Source organism: Chinchilla lanigera, unplaced genomic scaffold, assembly GCF_000276665.1.
Source record: "Chinchilla lanigera isolate Chin_1 unplaced genomic scaffold, ChiLan1.0 scaffold00006, whole genome shotgun sequence".
Lineage (NCBI taxonomy): Eukaryota > Metazoa > Chordata > Mammalia > Rodentia > Chinchillidae > Chinchilla > Chinchilla lanigera.
The window spans coordinates 41,917,167-41,944,174 of record NW_004955407.1 but is presented as its reverse complement, the minus strand read 5'-3'; the positions used below and the strand labels follow the sequence as shown (position 1 = coordinate 41,944,174).

The window sequence follows — 27,008 nt, the reverse complement described above, 5'->3', positions numbered from 1 at the left end:
TTTCTGACAGAACCCAACTTGTTTTATAGACAAAATGGTTTTTTTTTTGTTTGTTTGTTTTTGTTTTTTGTTTTTTTTCCGGTACCGGGAATCGAACCCACGACCTCACGCTTGCCAGGCAGGCGCTGTGCCGTTGAGCTAAATCCCTAGCCCCCAAAATGTTTTTTTTTTGACAAAAACTAGACTTGTTTTACTCTTTTTAGTTGAATATTAGCTTATAAATTTTCTAACTATTGCCTGCAAAGTTGTAATATTTTTTTAATTTTAAAAAGAATTTAAAAAATAAATGATACAGAATTTCAAAGCAAGATGATAGGAAATTAGCAATGATTATTATATTGCATATTGTTATCTTCAAAGTAGTTGCTCAGATGACCAGATATAGGCATGAAAAATTAGTCAAATAATTAGGCGTTAACTGTTCCTTTCAATAAACCAACAGAAATTGGTAGTACAATTATCTTAGTTATCCTCTTGTACATACATATATGTTTTTTTCCCCTTCCTTCTTTATTTCTTTTCTCCTTTCCCCCATCCTAGTTGTTCTTTTTTTTGAGCAGTTTCTTTCCCTTTCACAATACCTATTGTAGCTTTCGGATTTTATTTACTCTTTCAGGTTCTTACACTAGGGAGACAGTACAATGTTTACACGTGTGGGTCTAATTGACAAAGTTGTAACTTTTTAAGGTGTTAACACCTACTAGGTAAATGAAATTGAACGTGGACTCTTTGTAAGTCTCTCATTTTTCAAATTTGGCTACAAAGGATTTGGGCACGGCCCCGTCCATCACTTCCCTTCCAGTGTGGGGCCCAGTATGGCTGAACACCACCAGGAAAAGCTATCAGCTCCAGGGAACAACATCCCACAGCTGGGAACTGGTAATGTCTTCAGAGAAGAAAAAAAGGATTTGGAGACAGTGCCAGCCAGATGGCACTGCACTTCAAGGCGCTCAAGATTCAGGGCTGGATACCACATTAAATGGGGAAAAACTGAGAGCTTTTCCTCTAAAGTCACAAACAAGACCAGAATGTTCACTATCACCCCTCCTGTTCAACACAGTCCTTGACATGTTAACCAGAGCGGTCAGAGAAAGAAATAAAAGCGACACATATAGGAAGGGGCAGAGTCAAATTTTAATTATTTGCAAATAACATGATCCTCAACTTATAAGACTCAAAAAATTCCTCCCAAAGACTCCTAGGATTGAAAATCAAATTCAGAAATGTAGCAAGATGCAAAATACACAATACACAAAAATCAATAGCATTCTTACACACTAATGAACTCACTGGGAAAGAAATTGCAAATACCACCAGTATTTCTCACAGATATACAGAAAACAATCCTAAAATTCATATGGAACCAGAAAAGACCCAAACAACAAAAGCAATCCAGGTTTGAAGTTATACCACAAAGCCACTCTAATTAAAACCACATGGTGCTGGCACAAACACAGGGATGTGGATCAGTAGGACAGAAAAGTGGGTACAGAAACAATACTAGGCACATTCAGTTATTTGATCTTTGACAAAAAGGCCAAAAATACATTAGAGGAAAGACAGCCTCTTTACTAAATGGTGCTGGGAAAACTAGCCATCTGCACACAGAAGATTTGAGTCTCACTATGCATTGAGTTAAAATCAAAATAGATCAAGGATGGGTAACTGGGATATGGGAAAAGAGAAGGGAAAGAAGGAGAAAGTTTGTATGTATGTATATGCAGGATAGTTAACATGGCTGTTCTACTGTCGTGTATTACCTTGCTGAAAGAAACTGTCAATGAGGCCTTGGTTGATCAGCTTTGTATGTCTATATCTGTTTTCATGAGAAACTACTTTGAAGATATCAATATGTAATACAACAAGCATTGTTAATTCCCTACCACTCTGTTTGTAACTCTGTAATGTCTGTACTGATCCTTTGCTATTTTGTAAAATGTTGTCTGTCTGTTAGTATTTTCCTCCTTTTACTTCTAAAATTAAAAAAAAATAGATCAAGGATCTATATATTAAAACAGAAACACAATCTGCTAGAAAGTGAAATAATAAAACTCTTGAAGATATAAGCACGGGCATGGTCTTTTGAACAGAACCCCAATGGCACAAGAAATAATACTGACAATCAATACATGGGATCATATCAAATTTAAACATTTCTGCAAGCAGAAACAACCAGTGGAGTGCAGAGACAACCTACAGAATGGAGAAAATATCTAGAATATATAAAAACTGAAAAACAATTAGACCCTCCAAAATAAAAAAAAAAATCAAGAAATGAGCAGGTGAAATGAATAGACCCTTCTCAGAAGGAGTGCAAGTAGCCCATAAATACATGAAACAATGTCCAACATTTCTGGCCACTAGAGAAATGCAAATTAAAACAATACTGAGACACCACCTCAGTCCAGAAGATGACTATCATCGAGAAATCAAATAATAAGTGCTGGCAAGGCTGTGAGGAAAAGGAACTCTTCTACACTGCTGGTGGGGAAGTAAACTCATCGATGGACAAATGGATAAAGAAAATGTGGTATCTACGCACAATGGAATACTATTCTGCCATAAAGAAAGATAAACTTAAGATATTCATAGGTAAATGGATGCAACATGAAACCATAATATTATGTGAAATGAGTTAGACACACAAGCTTAACTATCTCATGGTTTCCCTTATATGAGAAACTAAAAAATAGACACACACATCAGAGACAGACAGACAGACAGACAGGAGAATAGAAGATAGCTAAAGTAGGGAGAATTTTTTCAAAAGGATTAGCAAAGAAGAGACAGAGGGAGGTGGGAGGAAAGGGAGAGAAAGGGGCTGGAAAAGAAGTCACAGCAAAATCTTGGAAATAACCCAAATGCCCATCAACTGAGAAGTGAATAAGAAAAATGTAGTATTTGAATACAGTGGAATATTACTCAGCTATAAAGAAAAATAAACTCGAGGCTTTTATAGGTAAATGGATGCAACTTGAGACCATACTCATAAGTGAAATAAACCAGACCCACATGTGTAAACATCGTATTGTCTCCCTAGTGTAAGAACCTGAAAGAGTAAATAAAATCCAAAATGTACAATACATAGTATGAAAGGGAAAGGAAATGCTCAAAGGAAGGAACAACTGGAATGAGGGAAAGGAGAAAAGGAAAGAAGGGAAAAATATATATATATATATATACACACAAGATAGCTAAGATAATTGTACTACTAATTTCTATTGGCTTACTGAAAGGAACAGTTAATGTTTAATCGTCTGATCAATCTTACATGCCTATACCTGGTAGTCTGAGCAACTACTTTAAAGATAACAGTAAGTAATACAACAACCACTGTTGATTTCCTATCATCTTGTTTTGAAATTTTGTATCGTTTTGATAGTTTTTATTTTGTTGTCTTTGTTTTTGTTCTTTTCTCTTTAAAATAAAAAAAAGATGCTGAGATTTGGGATGCTGCCCCTTACACAGTATTAGCTGACTTTTCAGACAGCAAGTTGAAGAAAAATATATTTTATTGATACAGCAATTATCTACTTCTTAAAGCTGTTAATAAATTAATGTGTCATAATAAAAAAAAGAAGTGAGGGGAAAGTGATGAAAATAGAGCTTTTGCAAATGGGAAGGGGCCCAGGAGCTGGAAGGAGGTGGGGAGGAGGGTTAGGGGATGGAAACAGAAGGAGAATGAAGGTGCATTACATCCGCGTACCAACTCCCCACCACAAGTGTAATCATCAGGTGCTACAAACGTACTGATTTTTTAAAAAGTGAAAAAAATTACAATAGAAAATAAAGACCGAGGGCTGAACTAAATCAAGAAGAAAACTAATCTGGGGTGACGGGGGTGAACCTGTAGCAGATGTGCCGCTGCGGCACGCAGAGCCCTTGCTGTCGGCTCTCTAGCTAAGTCACCCCGGCATCCGAGCACTCAGGTGTAACTGCAGTGTTGGCACTTCATGATAAATAAGTAGCTCTGGGGCTTCAGTGAGGGCACTGGGTCTCTGAAAAAGGTTCACCATCACTGGGAGAGGGTAAAATGGATCCTCAAAAGCTAAGAATTAAAAACAACAACACAACCCTCTCCCTCCAAGCTTCAGCCTGCTAAGCGTGGCTGAGTAAACTGTCACCCTGGCCTGACCCCGGAGGGGTCAGCCTGGCTGATCTACCGGGAGATGCTTCCCGGCTTTGTCCCACCCACTCTGAGATACGGTGCCTCTGCGCATGCGTGCGCGTGTGTGGTCAGACTATCGGCCCTTCTCAGTTTGGCCACGTTGTAAATAAACCCATTTTTTTGTTTGTATGTGTTTTGATGTACGTGGTTGTGGTGGGAGAATGAATCAGAAACCACACAGGCCTGAAGAATCCTGGGCTGCTAGCAAGGCCACTGGCTGGGGTCACCGGCCTCCATCCCTCCTGCAGGGGCCCTCACCGACCCACACCCTAGCAGGTAACCTCGAGAGAGTCAGGACTCCTGCCCTACTCACCGACCATCCCAGCATCAGTGTTTCCAACCAAAGAAGGTAACTGTGTGCTCAACAGCCCAGCCTTCCAATTCCAAGGTCTCTTGCCTTTCACCTTCCAAAAAGGAAAACTACGAGAAAATTTCTCCAAGAAATAGCTGAAATAGTCAATGGTTAAAGGGCCCTTTTCTTATGCAGATTAGAAGTCCAGGTAGGTGTAATAATTTTAAGCAGAACTCAGCACCCGAGCACACTGTAAACTGCGATCTTGGGAAGCCGCGTCTGTCAGGAGCCATTGATTCTGTAACTGCTGTCCTAAGAGAGTCTAGGCTCTGCTGGAACATCGGGAGGCAATGCAATCTCAGGCTCAGGCTCTGCCAGACTCATTTCTTCCTCGATTTCTTCTGTGACCCAGTGATTATCCAAGAGTGCTGTTTAACTCCCATGTGTTTGCATAATTTCTGTGGTTGCTTGTGCTGTTGTTTTTCAGTTTCACTGCACTATGATCTGATAAGATGCGTGATCACACCAATTCTTTTGTATTTACCTAAGCAACCTTTACGGGCTGGAATGTGCTCTGTTCTGGAGAAAGTTCCCTGTGTGCTAAGAAGAATGTGTGTTCTGTGTGGTCGTACAGAACACTCTGTAGATGTATACATTAAGTCTATGCATTTAAAAGTGTGGTTCGGATCTGGTACTTCCGTGCTAATTCTTTTGCATAGCTGATCTATTTGTGCAAGTAGGGGACTCAGGTGCACCGCTTTTGATCAGCTTTGCCTCTTCTGATCAATTTTAGCTTAAAGTCTACTTTGTCTGAAAATAAAGACTACTACCCTTGCTTGCTTTTGAGGTCTTAATGCATAGGATACTGTTTTCCATTTCTTTTTGGACTAGATGTGTCTCTTGTATGCAGCACACCATTTAGTTTTGTTTTTTGATCCAATCTGCCAATTTCTGTCTTTTGATTGGGGAGTGGAGGCCATTTACATTAAGAGTTAGTACTGAAAAGTACTGACTTTTTCCTATGATTGCATTATTTTTCTGTTGTTGATTGTATCATTCCCCTCTTTATTTACTCATCCTGCTTGACATATGCATTCCATCAGACTTTTTTGTATTGTTGGCTTCATTATTTCTGCCTAGAATATCCTTGAGAATTTTTTGGAATGCTAGTTTGGTGTTCATGTATCTCTTAAGGTACTCTTTGTCATGGAATGCCCTTATTTCTCTATCAATTTTGAAAGGTAAGTTTTTCAGAATATATTAATCAGGGTTGAAAACTGTTTCTTTTAAGTCCTGAAACACTTCATTCAATGCTCTTCTGACCTTTAAAGTTTGTATTGAGAAGTCTGCTGTAATTTTTTTTTTTTTTTTTTTTTTTTTTTTTTTGTCTTTTTGAGACAGGGTCTCACTATGCAGTTCAGGCTGGACTTGAGCTCACTTTGTAGCCCAGGCTGGACTTGAACTCACAACGATCCTCCTGCCTCAGCCTCCTGAGTGCTGGGGTTACAGGCATGCACCACCATGCCTGGCCTAGTCTGGTGTAATTCTAATGGGTTTACCCTTATAAGCGATTTTTTTTCTTTTTTTTGCATTTCTCTGATAGCTTTTAAGGTTCTGTCCTAATGTTGGACTTTTGGGACTTTGACAGTGGTGTATCATGAAGAGAATCTTCTCTGGTTCTGATTATGAGAAGTTCCATATGTCTCATTTACCAGTATGTTGAATTCTTTCCCCACACTTGGAAAGTTTTCTGCTATGATATTTGTGAACAGATGTTTTATTCTATGTGTGCTGTTCTGATTTTTTTCCAACTCCTGTTAGTCTTTTTTTTTTTTTTCTTTTCTGTCTTTTTGAGACAGGGTCTCACTATGCAATTCAGGCTGGACTTGAGCTCACTTCTGTAGCCTAGGCTGGTCTCAAACTCACAACGATCCTCCTGCCTCAGCCTCCCAAGTGCTAGGATTACAGGTGTGCACCACTAGGCCCGGCTCACGTCCTGTTAGTCTTAAGTTAGTCTTCTTTGCATCATCTGATGATGATGGATCAATCTTCCTTCCTCTCTTTTTGTTTTTAAGGTTTCTGTGAGTATATGGCCATGTATGTCAGATCTGTACCCTCACCTCACACTGATCACTTCTGTTGCTCATATATTAAACGGAAATTTTTATCTCCACAATTTCTGTTTGGCACATTTTCATGGGCTCTATTTTTTGGAAAGTTTGTAACTTGTGTTTCCAATGATTTTGGTGAGTTTTTATTTTCTATTTTATTTCTTATTAAATGTGTCAATCTGTTTATTTTTTTTTATTTTTTTATTTTTTTGGTTTTTCTCCGGTACCGGGAACCGAACTCACGACCTTGCGCTTGCCAGGCAGGCGCTTTTGCCGCTGAGCTAAATCCCCAGCCCCAATCTGTTTATGAATTCCTCTGTCATTCAGTCATATGATCTTTGATCTCACCAAGTACTCTTGCTTCTTCTTTGATCACTTCATACCACTCAGCCATCTGGTGTTTGATTTCCTCCCCGTCAGTGCCCCTGGGACCTGCTTTGGGGGACTCGGGAATTCTGGTGGCACTTTGCTGTCTTGTTTTCCCTTTTTCTACATATTTTTGGTTTATGTGCTGAGAGTTGAGGTCAAATGGAGTGAAGAGTTTGCTGTTGGTACGACGAGCTCTTTGGATTCTGCTGTCAGTAGTGTTCAGTCTATTCAGCTTCACGTGTCTGGACCCAGCCCGAGACGAGTGAGGCTGTCAGTCGGGACAGCTCTCCGGACCCAACTCCACGGCTTTTCTTTCCAACTGAGCATATGTGGCTTTGGTAAATAAATCAGGAACTGTAGCTCAGTCGAAGCGGTCCATTTTACTTCATACCCGGGCTTTCTGTGCCATCAGAGAACCTGCCCACGTGGAGATCACAGTGCTGGGGGGCTGCTCCCCCCATCTGGCCCGTGCAGATCTGAAGCAAGCTTCCATGTGGTGTGCTGTGGGCTGTGTCCCAGCTCAGACAGCTCCTGCTACAGATCACCTGCCACTGGCTCTCCTCTTCCATGACACACTGTCCGGCAGAGACCGCATCGCTCCCTCACAGGCCTGTTCCCGGGGCACCCTGCCAGTCTGCCGCCCTCTTTCTCCCCGGTGGGATGGGGCCCTCACTACAGCCTGCACCATGCTCTTTCGACTTACAGCTTTCAAAACTGTGCCCTGTATGGACTTCTTTTCTTTATATGGTAATGTCTCAGGCATTTCATTATAGTTTTGAAAAACAGACTAGTCCAGCGTCTGGATCTTAACAGTGTGTTCAAACAACGGACAATCCAGAGACAAATCCTCATGTGTGGGTCAAATGATCCTCAACGGGGAGATCACCCCGTAGGGGAAAGACCAGGGGAAGATACTCAGGGTTCTCCAAGGCCTAGGGATTATAGTGATGCCAGCTATGAAAGGGACTCTGTAGGCTGTGCACAAAAAATCACGGGGCCTAAAAAGAAAGGGGCAGAGGACGTGAAACAGGATGTCAGAAAAGGCAACTGACGGAAGTTACTACCCAGCCGGAGGAATGCTCAGCATTCCCCGCAGTAAGAGGAGTGCAACTGAAAACCACAAGACACTGTGTACCAAATGTAGGGTACACTCACTGAACGCACGGCTGGTGCGGGGTCAAGGGTATGACCATTCTGGGAAGCACCCTGCCATCCCTCTGCAAAGTGTGTGTACCACTGGATCAACCTCAGAACACTCAAGCGAAGACCGGGATGGGCCACATTTAAGGACAGTCGGGGCTACAAGGGGAGGGAGTGGAAGGAAACCAGGACCCTGTGAAGGGGCGGCCCCGGGCTGTGCTGGAGGATCTGCCAGCACCAGGGGCAATGAACTGCGGCCGTGAAGAGCGGCACAGGACAGAGCGAAATGGAGAAATGCGCGGCCTCAGAGTTCACGGTGTTGCTGAGAACGACACACACGTTAACGCCTCCAGATGTCACCGCCGCGGCCCCCGAGCGCACACAGTCACCTAAGTGCAGGTGGAAGGTGGACCAGAAGGACACAGGGGAGTAAGCACACCCCCGCAGGGGCAAGGTGAGCCTCCCTCATGAGTTTCACATCCTGGAACATCTTGGATTCAGGGATTTCAGATCAGGAACGCTCAACTGGTAAAGTTGATGCAAATATTCCGAAGTCCAAAACTCTCCCAAATCCGAAGCACATTTGGCCCCAAGCACCTCAGGTACGGGCTCCACAGCCCGGACCCATGCTCGGAGAGAAGGGCAGGCCATGTAGTTAATTCAGCCCCAACAGGACCCCTCGAGGAAACCAACACAGAAGGCTTGCAAACAATTAAAAGGACGCAAGTGTGAGGCTCTTAGGGCTCGAGTGTAATGATGGTTTTCACCACCGAGGGAGACGTCCTTCCCTCGACCTTGAGATGCAATGCGCACGTGTGCACGTGTCACTCTCAGCACCTTCAACAGCGTCCCACAGCTGCTCGCCCTGGGCACCCTGGGAGGAGCCTGAGGAGGGAGGACTCGATTTTATGTCTTCTGCCATTCGCTCACTTAACTTCATCTTTTCAAAGAGACACTAGTTAAAATACAAAAACCAAGAAGAGCTACCGGAATTGTTGCAGTACCTGAAGAAATTGGTCCTGACCTGGACACAGACCCATGACAGACTGCGTGTCTGGGCACACGCTATCCGAAGCGCGCTGCTGTACGCCCGCCCTGGCCTAACCCGCAGCACAGGGTCGTCACGGGCTCGTGTCAGCCTGCTGTGCCGTCACCCACAATGCTAACTCACTGCACCCACTGCTAACGAGGAAACCTTCTGTGCTTGCTTTAAATGTCACAGCCTGTGACACGTCCAACCCTTGGGTCTGAGCCAGATGCTAGCAAGATGCCTGTTCTGAAGGAGGCGGTGTGGGAGGCCCGGAGCCCGCTGGGTGGATCCCTTGTCCCTCCAGTGTCCCAAGGGGCCCGGTTGGAACACACTGGGGACACCCTGGGGACGGTGGTGATAGAATGGCTCTGAGAAGGGCAGGAAGGAGTTGTGGGGCAGAGGCGGCCGCCAGGCTGCGACCCTTACCGCGCAATCTTGTCGCTGCAGGACATGGTGAGCAGCCTCTCCCCCTGTAGCACGCCGTCCCACGTCTGGATGCTGGCGTTGGAGCGCACCGGGATGGTCCCCTCCCCAGACTCTATCTTCGTGCGTAGCTGTCCCCTGGCTTTGCGATTCGGATGTCTGTCTGCTGGTTCTAAGACAGAAACAGGGCATTCAGAACCAACAGGGACCAAACCATCTACTTAGTTTCAATAACTGGAAACGCTTATCTAACAATACCCTATAAATGTATAGTGTACTTACATAATCGTACGCACATTTGCGCTACATACGTACACACATACAGGTACACAAAACCATGAATTTACAAAACGGAGCAGAAAGGACTCAAATTGAACAAAATTCACGAGTGTGCCCTTCTCGAGGGCTGGGGAGGGGGAGCCACTGTGACTGAAGGACTCTCCCTATCACTAACGTGCAGGACGCGGTACATGGGACAGACGCTAAGATCTCCAGCTCTGGTAATGAATACTGAGGTGTTGGTGATATTCTACTTCAAAAATAAAAGTAGACTGGTGCAGAATAAATCCACAGGAAGTGCAAAGCATCCATGGCAATTAGTCCCAGGTTACATGATATGGGTGGTTTTAATTTTTTTTCTTATATTTTAAAAACTTTGTATACTGCTTTTATAATCCAGGAAAATAATGTAAGCAAATTCTCTATTTGAATAAATAATGCTTCAGCGGGGAAGCAGGGGTGTGGGCACCACCTCGCAGAGGTAGGATGGGTATGAGCCACAGCGTCTGGCTTTGCTCAGTGCCTGCCGCCCAGGTAAGCGGCTCCACCTCCACCTCGCCCTTGGTTCCAATGCAGCAGAAGCGTGTGCGACACCACCGCCTGCTCAGGGAGAAACCAAGCGTGCACACAGCTGAACTAAAACCTTCACACTCACTACAGGTTAGGCAGCACTGGCATTTTTCTCTTTCCTTCTTTCAGAACCAGGAATTTTAATGCATTAAGTTTTCTAAGGAAATGATTAATTCGGAAGTAAGTCCTATTAGACCCACATTCAAGGCTGAAATTGAAGAAGACAAAAAGCAGAAAGGGTATCACCTCGGGCAGGCGCCCCTCCCTCCCTTCGCGCCCCAAGGGCAGTCTTCCTGCAGATGCACCTGTACCTTCCAGCACCGGTTCGTGCGGGGAGAAGATCCTGGCGTCGCCGCAGGGCGAGGTGCTAATGTACAGGTGGAACTGCACGGTGTCCTTCAGCCGGAACCCACCTCGCTCCGACCTCTGAAAGATGGATCTCTTCTGGTCCTCTTTGCTACTGCAAGGGAAGGTTGGACAGGTGACTCCACGCTGTGGACACTTAGGACGTCACGCTCAGAGTGACTTTCAGAGCCCAGGATTTTCAGCAGGCAGAGGGAAGCCAGGCCTGGCACTGTCACGTTTATGGTAACCAACAGTCCCACTTGGCAACGACATGTCATCAAACCGGGAGTGGCTGCTCCTCCCCAGGGAGACTGAGAGCCAGAACACAGGAGTGAGGAGTGGTACTGCACAGACAACACATGCGGTGGCGTATGCCCGCAATCCAGCTCCTCAAGAGGCTGAGGCACGGGGAGAGCAAGTTCAAGGCCAGCCTGGGCAAGCCCCCCTCTCAAAATAAAAGGGCTGAGGTTGTGGCCTAGAGCAAGGCCCTGGGCTCAATCTAGGGCTGCCACAAAGGGGGCAACGGTGAGAACAGGATTAGCTCTGCCCATTCCACGGTCAGTTCAAGAAGCTCTATGTGGGTCCGCACTGCACAGAACAAAACCGCTCGGCCCTAGAGCAGACCTGGAACCTACGGCCACGTGACAGTCACACTGGTGCCTCCATGTGTGTGTGTTTATACCCGCACACCATGCAGGACAGGGCCCTCCCTGGGGTTGTGACACAGTCACTAGCTCGGGGCCACTACGTGCTGACACACGAGGAAGGCTCTTGTGCTTCCTGACCGACGCCGCGCTGCTCGCTGCCCTGCACTCACGTCAGGTAGAGCTCCAGCTGGGTGTAGAGGAACCGCAGCAGGGACCTCCGGGAGATGATCTCCGCGTGGCAGTCGTTCAGCGCCAGCCCACGGTCGCTCATGTACTCGCCGTTGATGCACTTCGTCCCTGTCGAAACGCTGATCACCTTGGCGTCTTTGACATCCGTGCCTGCAAGACAAAAGAACACGAGTGACTCACACAGCAGCGCTGCCTGTCTGCCTGGGCTGTCGGCACCGCGATGCTCAGGGCTCCGCAGAGCATGGAGCTCGTCCTCACAGCGCCTGGATGCCACTTGCAAACCCGCGCCTGCAGCGCCTCCTCTGGGGACCTGCAGTGCCCCCGGGATGCCATGTCCTCCATCTGCAGGGCAGAGGCTAACAGTTTTCCTGACTGTTCACCCCAGCAGCACACACGGGCACTTGGTGGAGGTGCGCTCTCTGCCAGGCATGGTGGTGCGCATCTGCATACCAAGGCCACGTCCAAGCCGAGGAACTCAGCAAGACACTGTCCCAAGGCACAAATACAAAAGGCTGGGGTTGGGTCAGAGCCAGAGCACTTGCCGGGCACACGCACAGCCGTGGGTTCCAGACACAGCACCACACGCAGACCTAACTGCCCGGTGATTAATCTTTGTTTTTTGTTTTTTTTTGTTTTTTCTCCGGTACCGGGAACCGAACTCACGACTTTGCGCTTGCCAGGCAGGCGCTTTGCCGCTGAGCTAAATCCCCAGCCCCCCGGTGATTAATCTTAAAGCCAAATATCCAGGCACTAAAGAGGCCAGAGGAATGGCCCCAGGCTCTGAGAGAAACGGAAGAAAAAGGGTCTTCACTGATGGCCTGTCACATTCACAGTGTGACCTCCACAGGGACCCTGGTGTCAACCTGGAGACAGACCACCGGCCTGGGGTGCCAACACCTGCCGGTGTACGCAGGGATGGCGCCAGCCTAGAGTGCACGAGGACCTGGGTTCCAGCTCCAGTGCCGTGAGAGCAAGGAGACCTGGAAGCAGCCTGAAGCGGCCGCACTCACCAGCAGAGGGTGGTGGGAGTGCAGCGCCATGCCACAAGCCCCTTGCAGGCTGCTGGCAACCTCCCTCCCTGGACCCCGCCTCAGCCCGGAGGCGCCCGTGCAGTCTTCACCCTGCGACAAGTCCGGCCGAGCCCTGTCCCAGGGACAGTACAGCGCACACCCCGCCAGGCCGCACACACGCCAGGCTTAGGCTTTGAGCACACAGTCACGGAGACATGAGAGGCTCCTGCAGGTTACTGGCCTCTTTGGCAGTGGCTGAGTGACCAGACCGAAGGGGACATGGCTGCCCCTCGCTCCTCCATATGGGCCCTGGGCCTGGCAAGGAAGCTGCTTCTGGGGCAGTTGAGGGGGTTGGCTGTTAGCAGAATGGAAATGTGCCAAAGACCCGGTAAGAGAGGCCAGGTGCTGGACACGGGGGCCTAGCCAGGGCCCAGGGATTGGCACAGACCCGCTGCCCACCACACAGCTCTTGTGTCTCCCAGCCAAGGACGTCAGCCCTGCCACCTCCCTGTGCCCGACAGAGAGATGGCATCGGGGGGAGGGCAACATGATCACCGAAATTTCTCCCTGGCCTCCAGCGCCCTGGCTCTGTGCCATGACCAGCTGTCCAGGAGGCTGCGTGGGCAGGCCCTGGGAGCTCAGAGCCCTGCAGGGGTCCTGGCGCAGGCTCTGCCCAAGGGGCAACACCTACACTCACACGCTCATACCTGGACACCCCTGCACTCGCACACACCTGCACCCGCACACACCCACACCTGGACACCTGGACACACCCACACACAGATACACCCGCACTCACACATACCAACACCCACACACTCCCATACCTGGACACACCCTCACTCGCACCACACACCCACACTCGCACACACCCACAGCTAGACACTTGCACACATCCATACTCAGACACACCCTCACTCACACACACCCACACTCGCACACACCCACAGCTAGACACTTGCACACATCCATACTCAGACACACCCTCACTCACACACACCCACACTCGCACACACCCACAGCTAGACACTTGCACACATCCATACTCAGACACACCCTCACTCACACACACCCACACTCGCACACACCCACAGCTAGACACTTGCACACATCCATACTCAGACACACCCTCACTCACACACACCCACACTCGCACACACCCACAGCTAGACACTTGCACACATCCATACTCAGACACACCCTCACTCACACACACCCACACTCGCACATGGACACACCCACACCCGGACACCCCCTCCCATCGCATTCTGGCCTCTGCAGGCTGGGGGGGCTGCCCCCGACAACCTGATGTAAGCAGGGTCCAACCGGCCCACACGGTTACCTGTGGTCATGACGACTCCGGCCAGCACTTTCCTGCGTGCGTGTGGTGAGGAGAAGTTATCTGTCAAGTCGCTGAACTGACCCAGGACTAGGCGTGAGACGGCATCTGCCAGTACCTGGGTGAGAAGCAGAGACAGCACTAGGCCGTGTACACCAGGCAGAGCCCGGACACACGCTGTGTCTCCATGGGGCCCTCACAGGCTGCCCCCACTTCAGAGCCACGCTGCTGAGACTGACGAACCAGAGTGTGCGCATGCGTGCATGTCTGTGTGTACACATGCACTTCCTCCGAAACACCACACGGGAACACAGACACCCCAGATCACCTGAGGCTCTGGATGCCGGTCCTGGGCACGGACTCGGGGGCTGACACACACGGAGAGTGAGGCCCACCACAACCTGCCTCACACGGGGAAACCGAGGCATGGAGGGGCACCAGCTCATGCCCGATGCCACCCTGCCAGGCTCCCCTGCGCCACGTACCCTGGGGCCTTCCGAGCACAGATCCCCCCTCGACCGCTTGGGCCAGGATCACCAAGGTGGGGGGCCTAAAGACCAGTGGCCTTGGCCGGTGCCTCACCCTCCAGATGCAGGTGCGCTCTGCACACGCACCTGACCTGCCCAGCTTGGCCCAGAGTCAGGGCACAGGGAGGCTGTATCTCCCACCAGGAGGGGTGGCGAGCATGCCCCTCCGATGGGGCCACAGGACGAGCTTGTTGGAGCCTACCTCTGTTGAAGTCTGGGGGGGCCCTCCGCGGTCCAGGTTTTGGGGAAGGGCCACTGCTAGGGGGGTGAACAGCAGAGCTCGGTCTTTCCACCCAATAACCTCTCCCTCATCAGACAGTCAAACGGCCACCAGCAACCCAAATGTCCCCAGCTGGCCACCAGCAAAACACTTCCAGTGGGGACAGACATGTCCCTCACCACAAGGACACCTTACTTGGGGACAAGGCCTGTGTGGATGTCCCTCCACCCTGACCTGCAGCCACCTCTGGGTGTCAGAGTGTCACAGCAGGAGAGGTGGTGGCCAGGGTCCTCGAACGCTCAGGGGACCTGGGTGACACAGGTGTGAGCACAGGCAAGGCGGCAGGAGCAGACGGGACGGGGTGCCAGGGCTGGGCTGAAGGACAGAGCACCGAACCCACACTAAGAGAGCGCCGAGAGGGACGGAAGCCTGAGAAATAGTCCCTGTGACCTGCAGGGCAGGGGTGTCTGTCCAGAAAGGACAGCGGAGCCTCACGGGCCAGAGACTTGCAGAGCGAGCCCAGCACCTGTGCCAATGTCACCGGAGGGCAGGCTCTGCGCCCCAGGGCGGCTCCTAACCCCCGGTTCAGGAGCTGGCTCGCCTCTAACTCTTTGGTGCAGACATGGTAACAACAGCTACACGCTCTTCCCGGTCCAGCCCTGCCACAGGCCTTGTGTGACAGCACAGGAGGCCTCGGCACAGCTGGGCGGGCACAACGTGGTCTGAGTTATAACCTGCTCACGCCCACAAGTCCAGCAGGAGAGAAGGATGCTGGACCCGCATCTTCTGCAGTCCCCTGAGGGACCAGCAAGGGTCTGTATCCACCCGAGGAGCACAGCTGAAACTTCCTGTCGAAGATGGCGGAGCCCAGTGCTACGGCCACAGGGACTCCACGCAGTAAGGCCACCATCAGGTCCCCTGTCACATCTGAGTGCCCTAGGGCTGCCACACAGAGCAGAGGAGCACAGCCCTGCTGCCCCAGGGTTCTGGGACACAGAGGTGCTGAACAGAGGACAGCGACGTCAGGACAGGTTGAGGGGACCTGGGTCCCAGCAGATGCCGTCACCGCCCTCGACAGGGGCTCGGTCCTTTCCTGAGGTCAGTGGGACACATGCACCCACACACCCTTGGGGACCTCTGTCTGCTGCCCCGAGCTGCTCACCCTGCACAGCGCCACAATGACCCCAACGGTCCTGGACACCCTGTCAACGAGGGGAGGACGAGTCACAGCAGAAGGTGGGCTGCCCTGCCAACAGGAAGCCTGGGAATTAAACATCACCGGGTCTAAGCCAAAGCTCTGTGAGTGACACGTGGAAGAGTGGCTCCCAGGAACAGGGCAAGGGGTTGGCCAAGGAAGCAGTACACAGTCCGTGAAGACCCGGAAACACGCTGGATGGCTCACTGTCTATGCGTGTTGTCTGCCTGCTCCAGGCAAAACAGACCTCTTCAAAAAGTGGGAACAACTGGGCAGCTCAGGCTCCAACTGTGGAGCGTCCTGGAGCCGCGTCAAAGGCAGACGAGAAAGCCCTGGGGACCACGTGGCTTCCCGTCCGTCTTGTCTGGTTCCCCATGCTTCCTGGTCGGAGGTGTAGTACATCACCTTTATGCCACCGAGCAGCTGACAGGAAGGAACCAACACGCGAGACGGCAGAGGAACAGGTCTCACGCGGCCCCACAGAGCTTGGGTTCCAAGAACAGGAGCAGGACCCAAGCTCACTGGGCAACAGGACGCAAACCCTGAGGCTCCTCCTCGCTTCACCTAGACTTGCTGCGGGCTGGGTGTGGCAGAGCGGGAACTTCAGAGTGGCTTCCTTCGTCCAGCCAAAGCAGGGGGCCCACATGGACGCCAGGCGGGAGATTCGGGGTGCAGAGACCCCCAGGCAGCTGGCAGACTGCACAGTACCCACGCACGGGGGAACTTATTTCCTGTGGCTCCTGCTCTGCACCCCTGGGAACGCAGCCACCAGCCAGCCCTGCTGGGTGAGGCCGGTACCCCCAGCCCTGAATATTTGTGTGTGGATCAGAGCAGGAAACAGTGCTCCGGCTCCGGCGCCCTATTCCTGATAAAGGCTTCCGGCCGGTGGACCCCTGTGGACGGGCGACTCTGACTGTGACTGAGAGGTGGACGGATGGGGCCGTGGTGTCCCTACCCTGTACTGTCCGTGCCCAGCTTGCAGCAGGGGCTGCTGGGCTGCTCGTGGCCATGTGTCCGTGGAGCCCAGCTGAGGCACCCCACAGCGGGCCCAGCGCTGACCACCCCCACTAGGGGAGAGGCACGAGGGAGGAGCAGGGCAGTGTCACGGAGCGTGGCTGGGCGCAGGGACACGGGGCCTCACCTGTGGCAAGTGCAGCTGCAGGCCCTCGCTGAGCACAGGCTGGCGCGATGGTGTCTGGTCCAGGTGCAGGTTGAAGACGGTGGCCAGGGCAGACTGTGCGGCCCGGGCCTTGGCCAGCTTCTTGTTCCTGCCCGAGCCCTCGAAGAACTGGCCGTCCACCACCACGGACATGACGAAGCTCTTGGCGTGGCTCTCGCCGCTCTCAGACAGGAAGTCGTACTTGAGCCCCGGGCGCAGTTCGTTCAGGATCATCACCGGGTTCTTCCCGCTGGGCGGTGGGAAGGGAGGCGGCACGGGCAGGGGCGGCTGGGCCAGGCTGGCGGGCACCGGGGAGGCCGACAGGCTGAGGTCCCCGCTGGAGCTGAAGGAGTCGTCGCCGTTGGAGCCGACGTAGAAAGGCGGCTCCGCCTTGTCAGGCGTCTCGAAGCCGTTGAAGAGCGTGTCCGGGAAGTCAGCCTGGTCGGACGTGAAGTCCGTGTTCACCGACAGGGTCCTGCCCATGGCCAGGTGGGCCTCGGAGGCGTTGGGAAACTGCACGAAGGAGCGCAGGGCCTTCTCGGCCGCGTGCAGCTTGGCCTTCTTCTTGGTGGGGCCCGAGCCCTCAAACACCTGCCCGTTCACCTCCACGGACATGACGAAGCGCGGGGCGTGCACCGGCCCCGTCTGCGACAGCAGCGTGTACTGCAGCCCCGGCTTGATCTCGTTCAGCTGCATCAGCGCGTTCTTGGGCAGCACGGGCCCCGGCATCTTCCTCCGCTTCTTCAGGCGGTACCTCGCGTGGCCGTTGCTGCCCTCCTCCAGCAGCCGCTTCCTGCCGCCTCCGCTGCCACCCCCGTTGGGGAGCAGGGCGGCCTCGCTGGGCCCGGGGGTGCCACTGTCCCTGGGGGACACGTTGTCCAGATTGCGGTTTTCTTTAACATCGGCACTGCTGGAACCTGCGGTGCCCAGAAAGAGTAACTTACAACGCCTTCGATGCAGGATCTTGTAAATGCAAAATTTATAGATTCCTTTACCTCTTTGTGACCGCTTCAGTGGTGTGTGTGTGTGTGTGTGTGTGTGTGTGTGTGTGTGTGTGTGTGTAACTGGAGGAACTGCACAGGGGGCCAGAGAACGGTCAGCCTCAGCTTCGAGGATGCCAAATAAGGGCTAACGCCTCTTCTATTCCTTCACCACTGCTTCTGCATTAACAGGTACAGGTCTTAAGCCCGGCATGGTACGCACGCCTGTAACCCTAGCACTCTGGGAGGCTGAAGCAGGAGGACAGCAAGTTCCAGCCCCGCCTGGGCAACTTAGCAACTTATGAAACCTTGTCTCAAAATAAAAACAAAAATAGGACTATGGACGCACTCAGTGCAAAGGCCCTGGGTTCAGTCAATCCCTAGTACTGCAGAAAAAAAAGTAAAAATGTTCAATGATTTTTCTACTGAGAATATTCCAATCTGTCCAGAGATACAGTACTTCCCTCAGGTTTTCAAAGTGCTGGGTGCTGAGAATTCAAAAAAGAATTCACACTTCATCTGATGACATGCAGTATGGTCCATCAGTGAGCGGACAGACGGATGGACAGACACGCACCTCAGCGTGCTCCTCCTTGTCTGGGCCGCTCAAGGGCCCTGGTCCACAGTGTCCAAGGGCTTTCCCTCTATACCTCTCAGTAGAGCAGGCATGGTCCCTAACCTCTGAGGCTAAACAGGCCCTGGGGATTAGAATGTCCAGGCCATTACTTGATTTAGTTTATGAACCCACTGCAGAAAATTGCTTATTGTGTAAAGTATTGTGACTTTTTAGAAATTCTTTCTGAAGGCTACAGTTTTATTTCTGGTATTCATTTAAGGTTTTTTCATTATATATGGGGACCATTTCTATCTCAGAATCCTTACTTCATTCCATGATAAAAAATAAGAACAAAATATCAAGTCAAAGCTGTAAGCAGACTACAATTTCCTAAGTGCATAAATATATCTGACAATTTCACCTTTCTAAAAATCAACTAATTGATGCACTTCCTGAATGATTTGTTCATCCTACTTTGTTTAAAATCTGTAAACATAATTTCAGGATTCTAAAAGTGCATGGCAAAATAAACATGATTTTGATTTTAAGGGGGAAATTTTTAAAAATGTTCTCTCCTGCCTTTAATCTGCCACACTTTTTTAAAAAGAAAAAAAAATCATTCCTTCTTATAGTTTTATAGGTCGCCTGGCTTAGGACTTTGTAATGCTGTTGCTATCTAGGTCATTAAAGACCTACCAGTAGCTGTCAAAAATCCACATCTTTTAAATACTCAAAATACTCGTAAACTGTAAACAAGCACCCCAATATGAAAGCTTAGGGTCTGTTTCTACTATACAACATGGAAAAAGTTCCTCATTATGCTGAGTAAACTGAGAGCCCTGAAAATGTTTGTTGGTGTGGCTTCGGCTATCATCAATCAGTCACTGACGTTAAGCTGTCAATGTCCAGGGCTGGGGTCCTTCTGCCCAGACAGCAAAGGAGGAGCCTGATCTACACACAGCCCTGGGGAGACTGGACCGGCCAGGGGACCCCCTCGTGAGCCTGGCCTCCGGGACACCTGACACACACACCACTTCCCTCGGTTCACAAAGCGACGGAATGTTTGCTAAATTTTCATTTATAACATCCTCCAGCAAAAGGCCGGTAGGTTACTCCTTTCGGTGCTCAAGGGAACGAAGGTTTAGGAAGGTAGAGTCAAGACAAAATCAAGAGATTAGTGGAGGGAGAGAGAACATCACAAACTAGACATCACTCACAGTTCACCATTGTGGCTACACAGAAGTATCAGCACAGAGAATCAAATCATAATTCTGACATGCATTTGATCACATGTTTATAACCTCTGAAACAACCAATTCTTTCTTTTCAGACATAACGATAACCAGCATAGAGACTGACAAACAGTCTTGCGATAGAAGCGAAATACACTGCGACACAGTACAATCCTCAACTCTCATGTACTTCAAAAGGGCCACTCACGTTCTGTTAAAGATGCTATTAAGTAAAGGAAAAGGAAATGCTAAAGTTAGAGGAGGAGGCCCTGCTCTCACAGCTCTTCTGACACAGAGGGTTTCTCTCCGCACATCATAGCACATTTCAGAAAGGTGAATGTTAACCACGATAAAACTTTTAGTTGCTCTCAAAATCAGAGAAAACACAGGCCTGGCATTTCAGTTTTGGCACAGCACCAAGCAGCTCATCTTTCCAGAGAATTCCTCAGGAGGGCCTTCGGGGGTTAAGTCACCAGGCCCCGGGGTGGGGGCACGGTCCACAGTCCCCAGGTGGCTCTGAGGACCTGGGGGGATGGCCCTGGCACAGCACAGGCCCCACTCTCTAAAACGGGAGTGAGTTCACTCTCCATCTTAAAAGTGGCAGCAAAACTGGAAATGGCAGGTGGAATGCCCAGCAGACACCCCGGCCGGGTCTGCAAAGTATCTCCAGAGCAGGGTGATGAGGACAGCACCCGTGAACACCGCTGCCATCTCAGGCGGTTCACACGTTGGCAGGGCCGCGTGTACCGGGCCAGCGCAGCCCACGCCACCCGAGGCCAAGGTCAGTGGTGGGAACTGACCGCAGCCCACAGGAAGGTCCGCAGTGACCACAGCGAGCCAGGGCACTGTCTGCACACGCCGCGGGCTGGCAGCACTCTGGGGCGGTCGGGAGCGGGCCTGCGTCCGAGGCCTCACTGTGCCTGTGTCCTAGAGAGTGCTGCGCTGACTGCGTGAGGTTCTGATGTTGGGACCACGCCCAGTCAGTGGGGCTTGGGCGGCAGCCACACGTTCTTGCTCAAGACAGGCAGTGTCCACATGCCGGCAAGAAGACGCCGTCGCCCAGGCAGCCCCCTCCGGTGGGCGTCCCCCTTCCGTGCAGCAGCTGAGCTTCCTTGGGTCCCCGCTGCCCTCTGGCACTGAGGGCAAAGCAGAAGTGAGAGGTGCAGTCGCTGAACTTTCTGGAGAGAGCAACACCGCAAGCCCGGTGCAGCCTGAGGCCTCCATCCCACAGCCCCAGGCAGGCAGAGTGGACCGCAGGGCTGGGGGTTGGTCCACGCCAGGCCCAGCTCTCACAGGGCCTCCAGAGACCAAGGATGTGGGAGACTTCTTCTCCAAATTCAGGGCCGGCATCTCAGGGAGCCGCGCACTGACGCGCAAGGACAGGTGTCTGAGTCCATCTCAGAGGCCGTCCTCGACTCAGCACAAGGACCAGGCTGCCACACGACATCACGTGAAACCACGCAGAGCCTCGGGATGTGCACCTAGAGGACGTTTCCACAACAAAAAGATGGCCCATGGCGACGAGGAATGGGAAATCTACACAGGTGCTGCAGGGAAAACGTCCACGGTAAATGCTGATACCTGCCGTACGGAATCTACAAAAATACACCACTGCCAACAGCCCAGAGCAAAGGCAACATCCGGTTCCCCAATTCACCTGCTAACCAAGCTTACAAAACGCTAAACCGTGAATAGGAAATGAGCTATGCGGGCTATGCGGGAGCCTAGGTCTTACTCATGCTCTCTTCGTCTTCCGCATCCATGGCAGAGCACTTGTGGGGGTTTCTGGACTGGTGGAGACGGCTCCTGTCTGAGAGAAGAAAGCAAGAGTTACTGAAACGAGGCGAGGCTGCCGTGGAGTGGTCACGATGTCCCTGCAAACTAAGGAAAAACACCGTGAAACAAAAGCGACTCGTGGCTTGGGTTATAAAGGGAAGCTACGTATCAAGAACTGGTGCCTCTGCGATTCAGCTTACACCTCTCTGCATCCAAAGAGCCCCTCACAGGAGAGGCTAAACACACGCCACTGATAAAACCCGGCCCTACTTTCTCACCATGCACAACTTACCACCAGCTGGTAGGGGAACCACGGGACTCTGCAAAGACCAGTGATCCCAATGACCTAATTATAAGAAACCTAAGGGTTTCCTCTTCCTGAACATTCCTGATACACTTCACAAGATGCTGCTAACAATCTATGAGAAAGAAACCCAGCGAGCTGCAAATGAGGAAAAGCATTTGCAAACTTGCAAACCACACACTGCTTCACATACACACAAACTGATTATAAATGTTGAAAAAGCTCATTGCTTTTAGGGAAACGGTGATTCAATGCGCTAAGACAAGCACAGGTCTCCTCTATTTCATATACCACATACGTAAAATATGTAGTCCTCAGGACAATCATTTGTTAGTTACTAATCTGACTGGACTTCTAGCCAGCGCACTGCTAAAAGTTAAGTAAGTTTCCATGTGGAACGCTTTCTTTGGGAAAGTGTCCCAGACAGTGTTAAAAGCATTGCTGTTTTATGTTTATTAACTACTCCGCATGTTTTCCGAGAGCCTGTTATGAGCCAAGATGGACACCAAAGGAACCTAGAACCAATGTGAAGCAGCATCTGAGGAATCCCAGGGTAAATGCTGCTGGACAGCGCTCACACAGGCCGAGTTCAGAGCAGCGTCATCCCCACCAGCACCGCCCGCACCACACAGGTCCCGATGAACCCCACCACTCGGCAGGAGCAGCCTCCCTCTGCCCGCACCGGGCCCGGAGGAGGCAGTGAGCACACCTGCAGGGCGAGGGCCAGAAAGTGAGCTGAGGAAGAGGCGGGGCTCCCCCTCGAGGCTCGGGGTGTGATACACGGAGGTTCCAAGAAAACACCAGTCGTGCCAAGCACCAGGGCACGCCCAGAGGGTAGAGGGAACACCAGCACAGGCAGCACACGGCGACAGCAATGCCGAGTGACCTAGGGAGCGAGGTCCAGCGGGCACCGCTCTGGGCAGAGTCACCATCAGTGCAGTGTGTGACTGGTGAGAGATGACAAGCAGGGCACCCAGCAGCGACCCACACGGCCATGCCCTGCTCCCCGACGAAGCAGGGACAGCCCTGCAGTGACGGCACGGGGGCCGAAAGGGGCCCCTCCCACGGCCATGTAACGCATCCGAAATCTCTGCAAATAGGTCTTCAGTGCAAAACACAGAAGTACACAACTTGTAGACAAACCTTAGGAGAAAAATCCTCAAGATCTAGGGCCAGGGAAAGTTCTTAGACTCAACAGAAAAAGTATAATCCACAAAAGAAAAACTGAAAATTGGACTTCATCAAAAATAAAAACTCTTGGGGCTGGGGATTTAGCTCAGCGGCAAAGCGCCTGCCTGGCAGGTGAAAGGTCGTGAGTTCGGTTCCCGGTACCGGAGAAAAACCAAAACAAACAAACAAACAAAAAAATAAATAAAAAATAAAAACTCTTGCTCTACAAAGGACCCTGTTAAAAAGATGCAGACTGGGTCTCATGTGAGACCCAGGTAACAGTTGGCAAGGGGCTCCAGTCCAATGCCCCCCAATCCCTGGAGAGAGTGCTTGGCCAGAGGCCATCCTGGGGAAGCTGACTGCTGGAGCCCAGGACTCAGAGCAGCTGCAGGGCAGCTTCGGTCCAGGGCTCCCAGTGCTACGTGCCCGTGGTGACTGCCTGGTACCGCATCCGGCATGGATCCGGGGTTGACTGCCTTCTTTATCTACCAGCGTGAGCAGGAACATGTCCTGCTTTGGACATTGCCCAAAATTGTACATGTCAGAAAAAATCCACACATTCTAAATCACAGATGCCGGGCATGGTGGCACACGTCTGTAATCCCAGCACTCGGGAGGCTGAGGCAGGAGGATGGCTTCAAGTTTAAGACCAGCCTGGGCTACAAGGTGAGCTCAAGGCCACCCTGAACTACATAGCAAGACCTTGGCTCAAAAAAAAAAAAAAACATAGAGAAATTATTTTCTTCTTTGTGTCTGTATTGTTTTCGTTTTCTTCTTTCCTTTCCTTTTTTTTTTTTTTTTTTTTTTTTTTTTTTTTTTTTTTTTTTTTTGGTCTTTTTGAGACAGGGTCTTGCTATGCAGTTCAGGCTGAGCTCACTTTGTAGCCTAGGCTGGTCTCAAGCTCACAATGATCCTCCTGCCTCAGCCTCCCGAGTGCTGGGATTACAGGCATGCACCACCATGCCCAGCTTCCTTTCCTTCTCTTCTTTACTAGTTTTCTGTGATTTAGGGAATTTTCCTTTGTCCTTTTTCCCTGCTTTTTATCTCTTTTTCTTACTTATTCTTCCTCTTCTCCCTTTTAATTTTTCTCTTATTTTATTCCCCATATAATTTCGTTTATTCTCCCTTTTTCTTGTATCTTCCATTTCTCCCAAGTTTTTTCGGTTACTTTTACGTAATTCTATAAACAGCCTCCCACTCCCCAGCAAGACCTGAGAGCTTCTCTCCCCCTCACATCACAGTCAAGGTTCCTCATTTTTCCTCTTGCATTCCAACCCCCTAGATCTTTAATAGACTAAGCATAAAGCTTTATTAATCTTTAGGTAGCTCACTCTACAAAGTTACTGTTGATTTTTTTTCTACCATTAGCAGAAATAAAGCTGCACATTTAGTACATATTAGCCATACGTCAATACCTGAGTTGTCTTAATGTTTAGAAAATTTCTTCTCTAGAGGTAAGGGTGGTACGTGATTGGTTCTTATGGCATGTTAATATCCAGTTTACTTTGGATGACATGACTACAGCTGACCTGCCTGATATTACCAGGGTGACACAAATGTCACTTTAATGGGCCTTCTCTGTAAACCAACGCTCAGATTATCTTTGTGACATTAACAATACTAGAACCCCAAATTAACAGAGGTGGCTGGATTTTGGGGACAGACAAAGAACTAAAACTAGCCATGCCCAAAGTGCATAACTGAGACGTGACTGACTAAAGAGAACTTTATACTAGCAACCAAGTCTTTACGTTATAAGTGGCACAAACTTCACCACAAAACAACAGAAAAAAATGAGAAGACAGGCAACAAAGCGCCTCCTACAACTCCCAACTCCCCTGAAGCAAATGCGGGGGACCAAGGAGAAGAGCACAAACCACACTCCTGAGTCACTCGAAAGCATAACAGAGCAGGTCAGGACACAGATCAAGGAGGCACCTGGGAATCACAGAAGATATAATCAAACTGATAATGGAAGTGATAACCAAAATGATCAGGGAACTTTCAGAAGACACTCATAAAAAGCTAGATGAGCTGAACAAAACTATAGAAAACCTGGACGACCAGGCTGGCAAAGAATTAAGAGTCCATGGAAAGATTTCATCAGAAACCCAGGAGATTATTAATTATACACAAAGTGTGGGCAGCAGAAGCGGCCAGTGTGCAGCCAGAATTCCAGAACCAGAGGTTACTGATGTCTTATTAGACCAGCTACTCAAAGACACCTTTACGGCAACAAGCGAACATGAAAAATGGACCCAATAGCTACTGGATGAGGCAAAGAAGGCTAATCTAACAGTAACTGGGTTAAGTGCAAAATCAGAGGACAACACAAATGGCATAAAAAAGCCTGTTTGCAGGAAAAATGGTAGAAAATACCCCAAATATAGGGAGAGAAATGAACATACAGATAAATGAGGCATCTAGAACCCCAGACAGCCATGACCAGGAGAAAACCTCTCTGTACCACATCACACTCACAGTACTAGAGTGCATCACAGAGGCAAAGTCTTACAAGCTCAGAGAAAGGCAACAAACCACACATAGAGTTAAACCCACCAGAATCACAGCAGGCTTCTTTATAGAAACCTTGGAGGCCAGGAGGGCTTGGAGTGAAGTGCTACAAACCCTGAAAGGTTACAAACTCCTACCACTACGTATGTATTCTGCAAAATTTGATGGAGAAATAAGGTACTTCCATGACAAGGAGCACCTCAAGAAATTCATGACCATCACCAACACCACAAAAAATTCTCAAGGATATCCTAAAAACAGACAATAAAGCCAACAATGCCAGTAACTCAAAAAGAATCACTACACCTAGTAGGATGGGCAGCTAAGCAAAAGGGAAAAGAAAAAAAGAAAATCAGTAACAAAAAAGCAATGCAATGACAGCAATAACTCAGCACCTCTTAGTAATAACTCAATGTGAATGTCCCAATTCCCCAATCAGAGACACAGACTGGCAGAATGGATCATGAGACAAAACACAACATTTGGTATACAAGAAACACATGTAATTCGAAAAGAAATCCACAGATTAAAAATCGAAGGATGGAAAACAACATTCAATGCAACAGGGACCCAGAGAACAGCAGGAGTAGCTATCCTAATTTCAGACAAAGTGGATTTAAGCCAAGACTGATCAAAGTAGACAAAAAGGTCACATCAATTCAATAGGAAGAGATAACAATTATAAATATACATACAGCAAACACTGACATGCCCAACTTCATAAAACTAACAGACATGAAAAATGAGATAAACACCAATACAACTGCAATAAGGGACCTCAATACCTCACTGTCACAAATGGATCAACTAGACAAAAACTCAACAAAGAAATATCAGAGTTGAACCAAACCTTCAAGCAAACAGAGTTAACATATATCTAGAGTGTTCCAACACTGTATACCTTCTCCTCAGTAGCACATGAGGTTATAAAATAGACCATACCTAGCCCATAAAGCATGCTTATGTAAATGGAAAAGTGAAAGTACCCCACGGCTACCAGATCATAGTGCAATGAAATTAGAAATCAATGGCAAAAGAAAGCAGTGTTATAATCAGGGTTTGCAAAGGAATAGATTTAATACAGGATGCATAGTTTATAGGATTATTTATAATATTGACACCCAAAGAGTCAAGGCAAGAGTGCAGGAGATCTGTCCACACACTAGAGACCCGAAGAGTCCAGCTGAGGGCCTGGATCCCATGGCAATGTCCTCCATGAGACCAGCTGGAAGCCCAGAGCCCACAACAATGTCTCATGCAAGTCTGTATCACGGATCTGCACTGAGAAGGCCCAAAGGTCAGTGGTGGAAGCCAGAAAGTCTGCACCACTGGGATGAAGGGTCTGTGCCAGCAGCTGAGGGATCTGCACTAGAGCCAGGAAGTGACAAAGTAAAGACCAGAGCTCCCCCAAGAGAACCAGAGCCATCCTCAGTGACAGAGAGGACCCAAGCTCCTCCAAAGAT

General features: G+C 49.7%; 1 protein-coding gene across 1 annotated transcript in view; it reads right to left on the bottom strand.

Annotated features, from left to right (window-relative positions):
* Adarb1 (adenosine deaminase, RNA-specific, B1) overlaps window positions 1-27,008 on the bottom strand; it is a gene marked incomplete at its 5' end in the record, with an annotated part of 76,561 nt that overhangs the window by 18,672 nt on the left and 30,881 nt on the right. Inside the window, 6 exon segments of the mRNA XM_005375908.2 lie at window positions 9,537-9,705; window positions 10,688-10,842; window positions 11,545-11,713; window positions 13,916-14,030; window positions 16,996-17,930; window positions 21,517-21,591. Of these exon segments, the coding sequence (XP_005375965.1) occupies window positions 9,537-9,705; window positions 10,688-10,842; window positions 11,545-11,713; window positions 13,916-14,030; window positions 16,996-17,930; window positions 21,517-21,591 (1,618 nt within the window).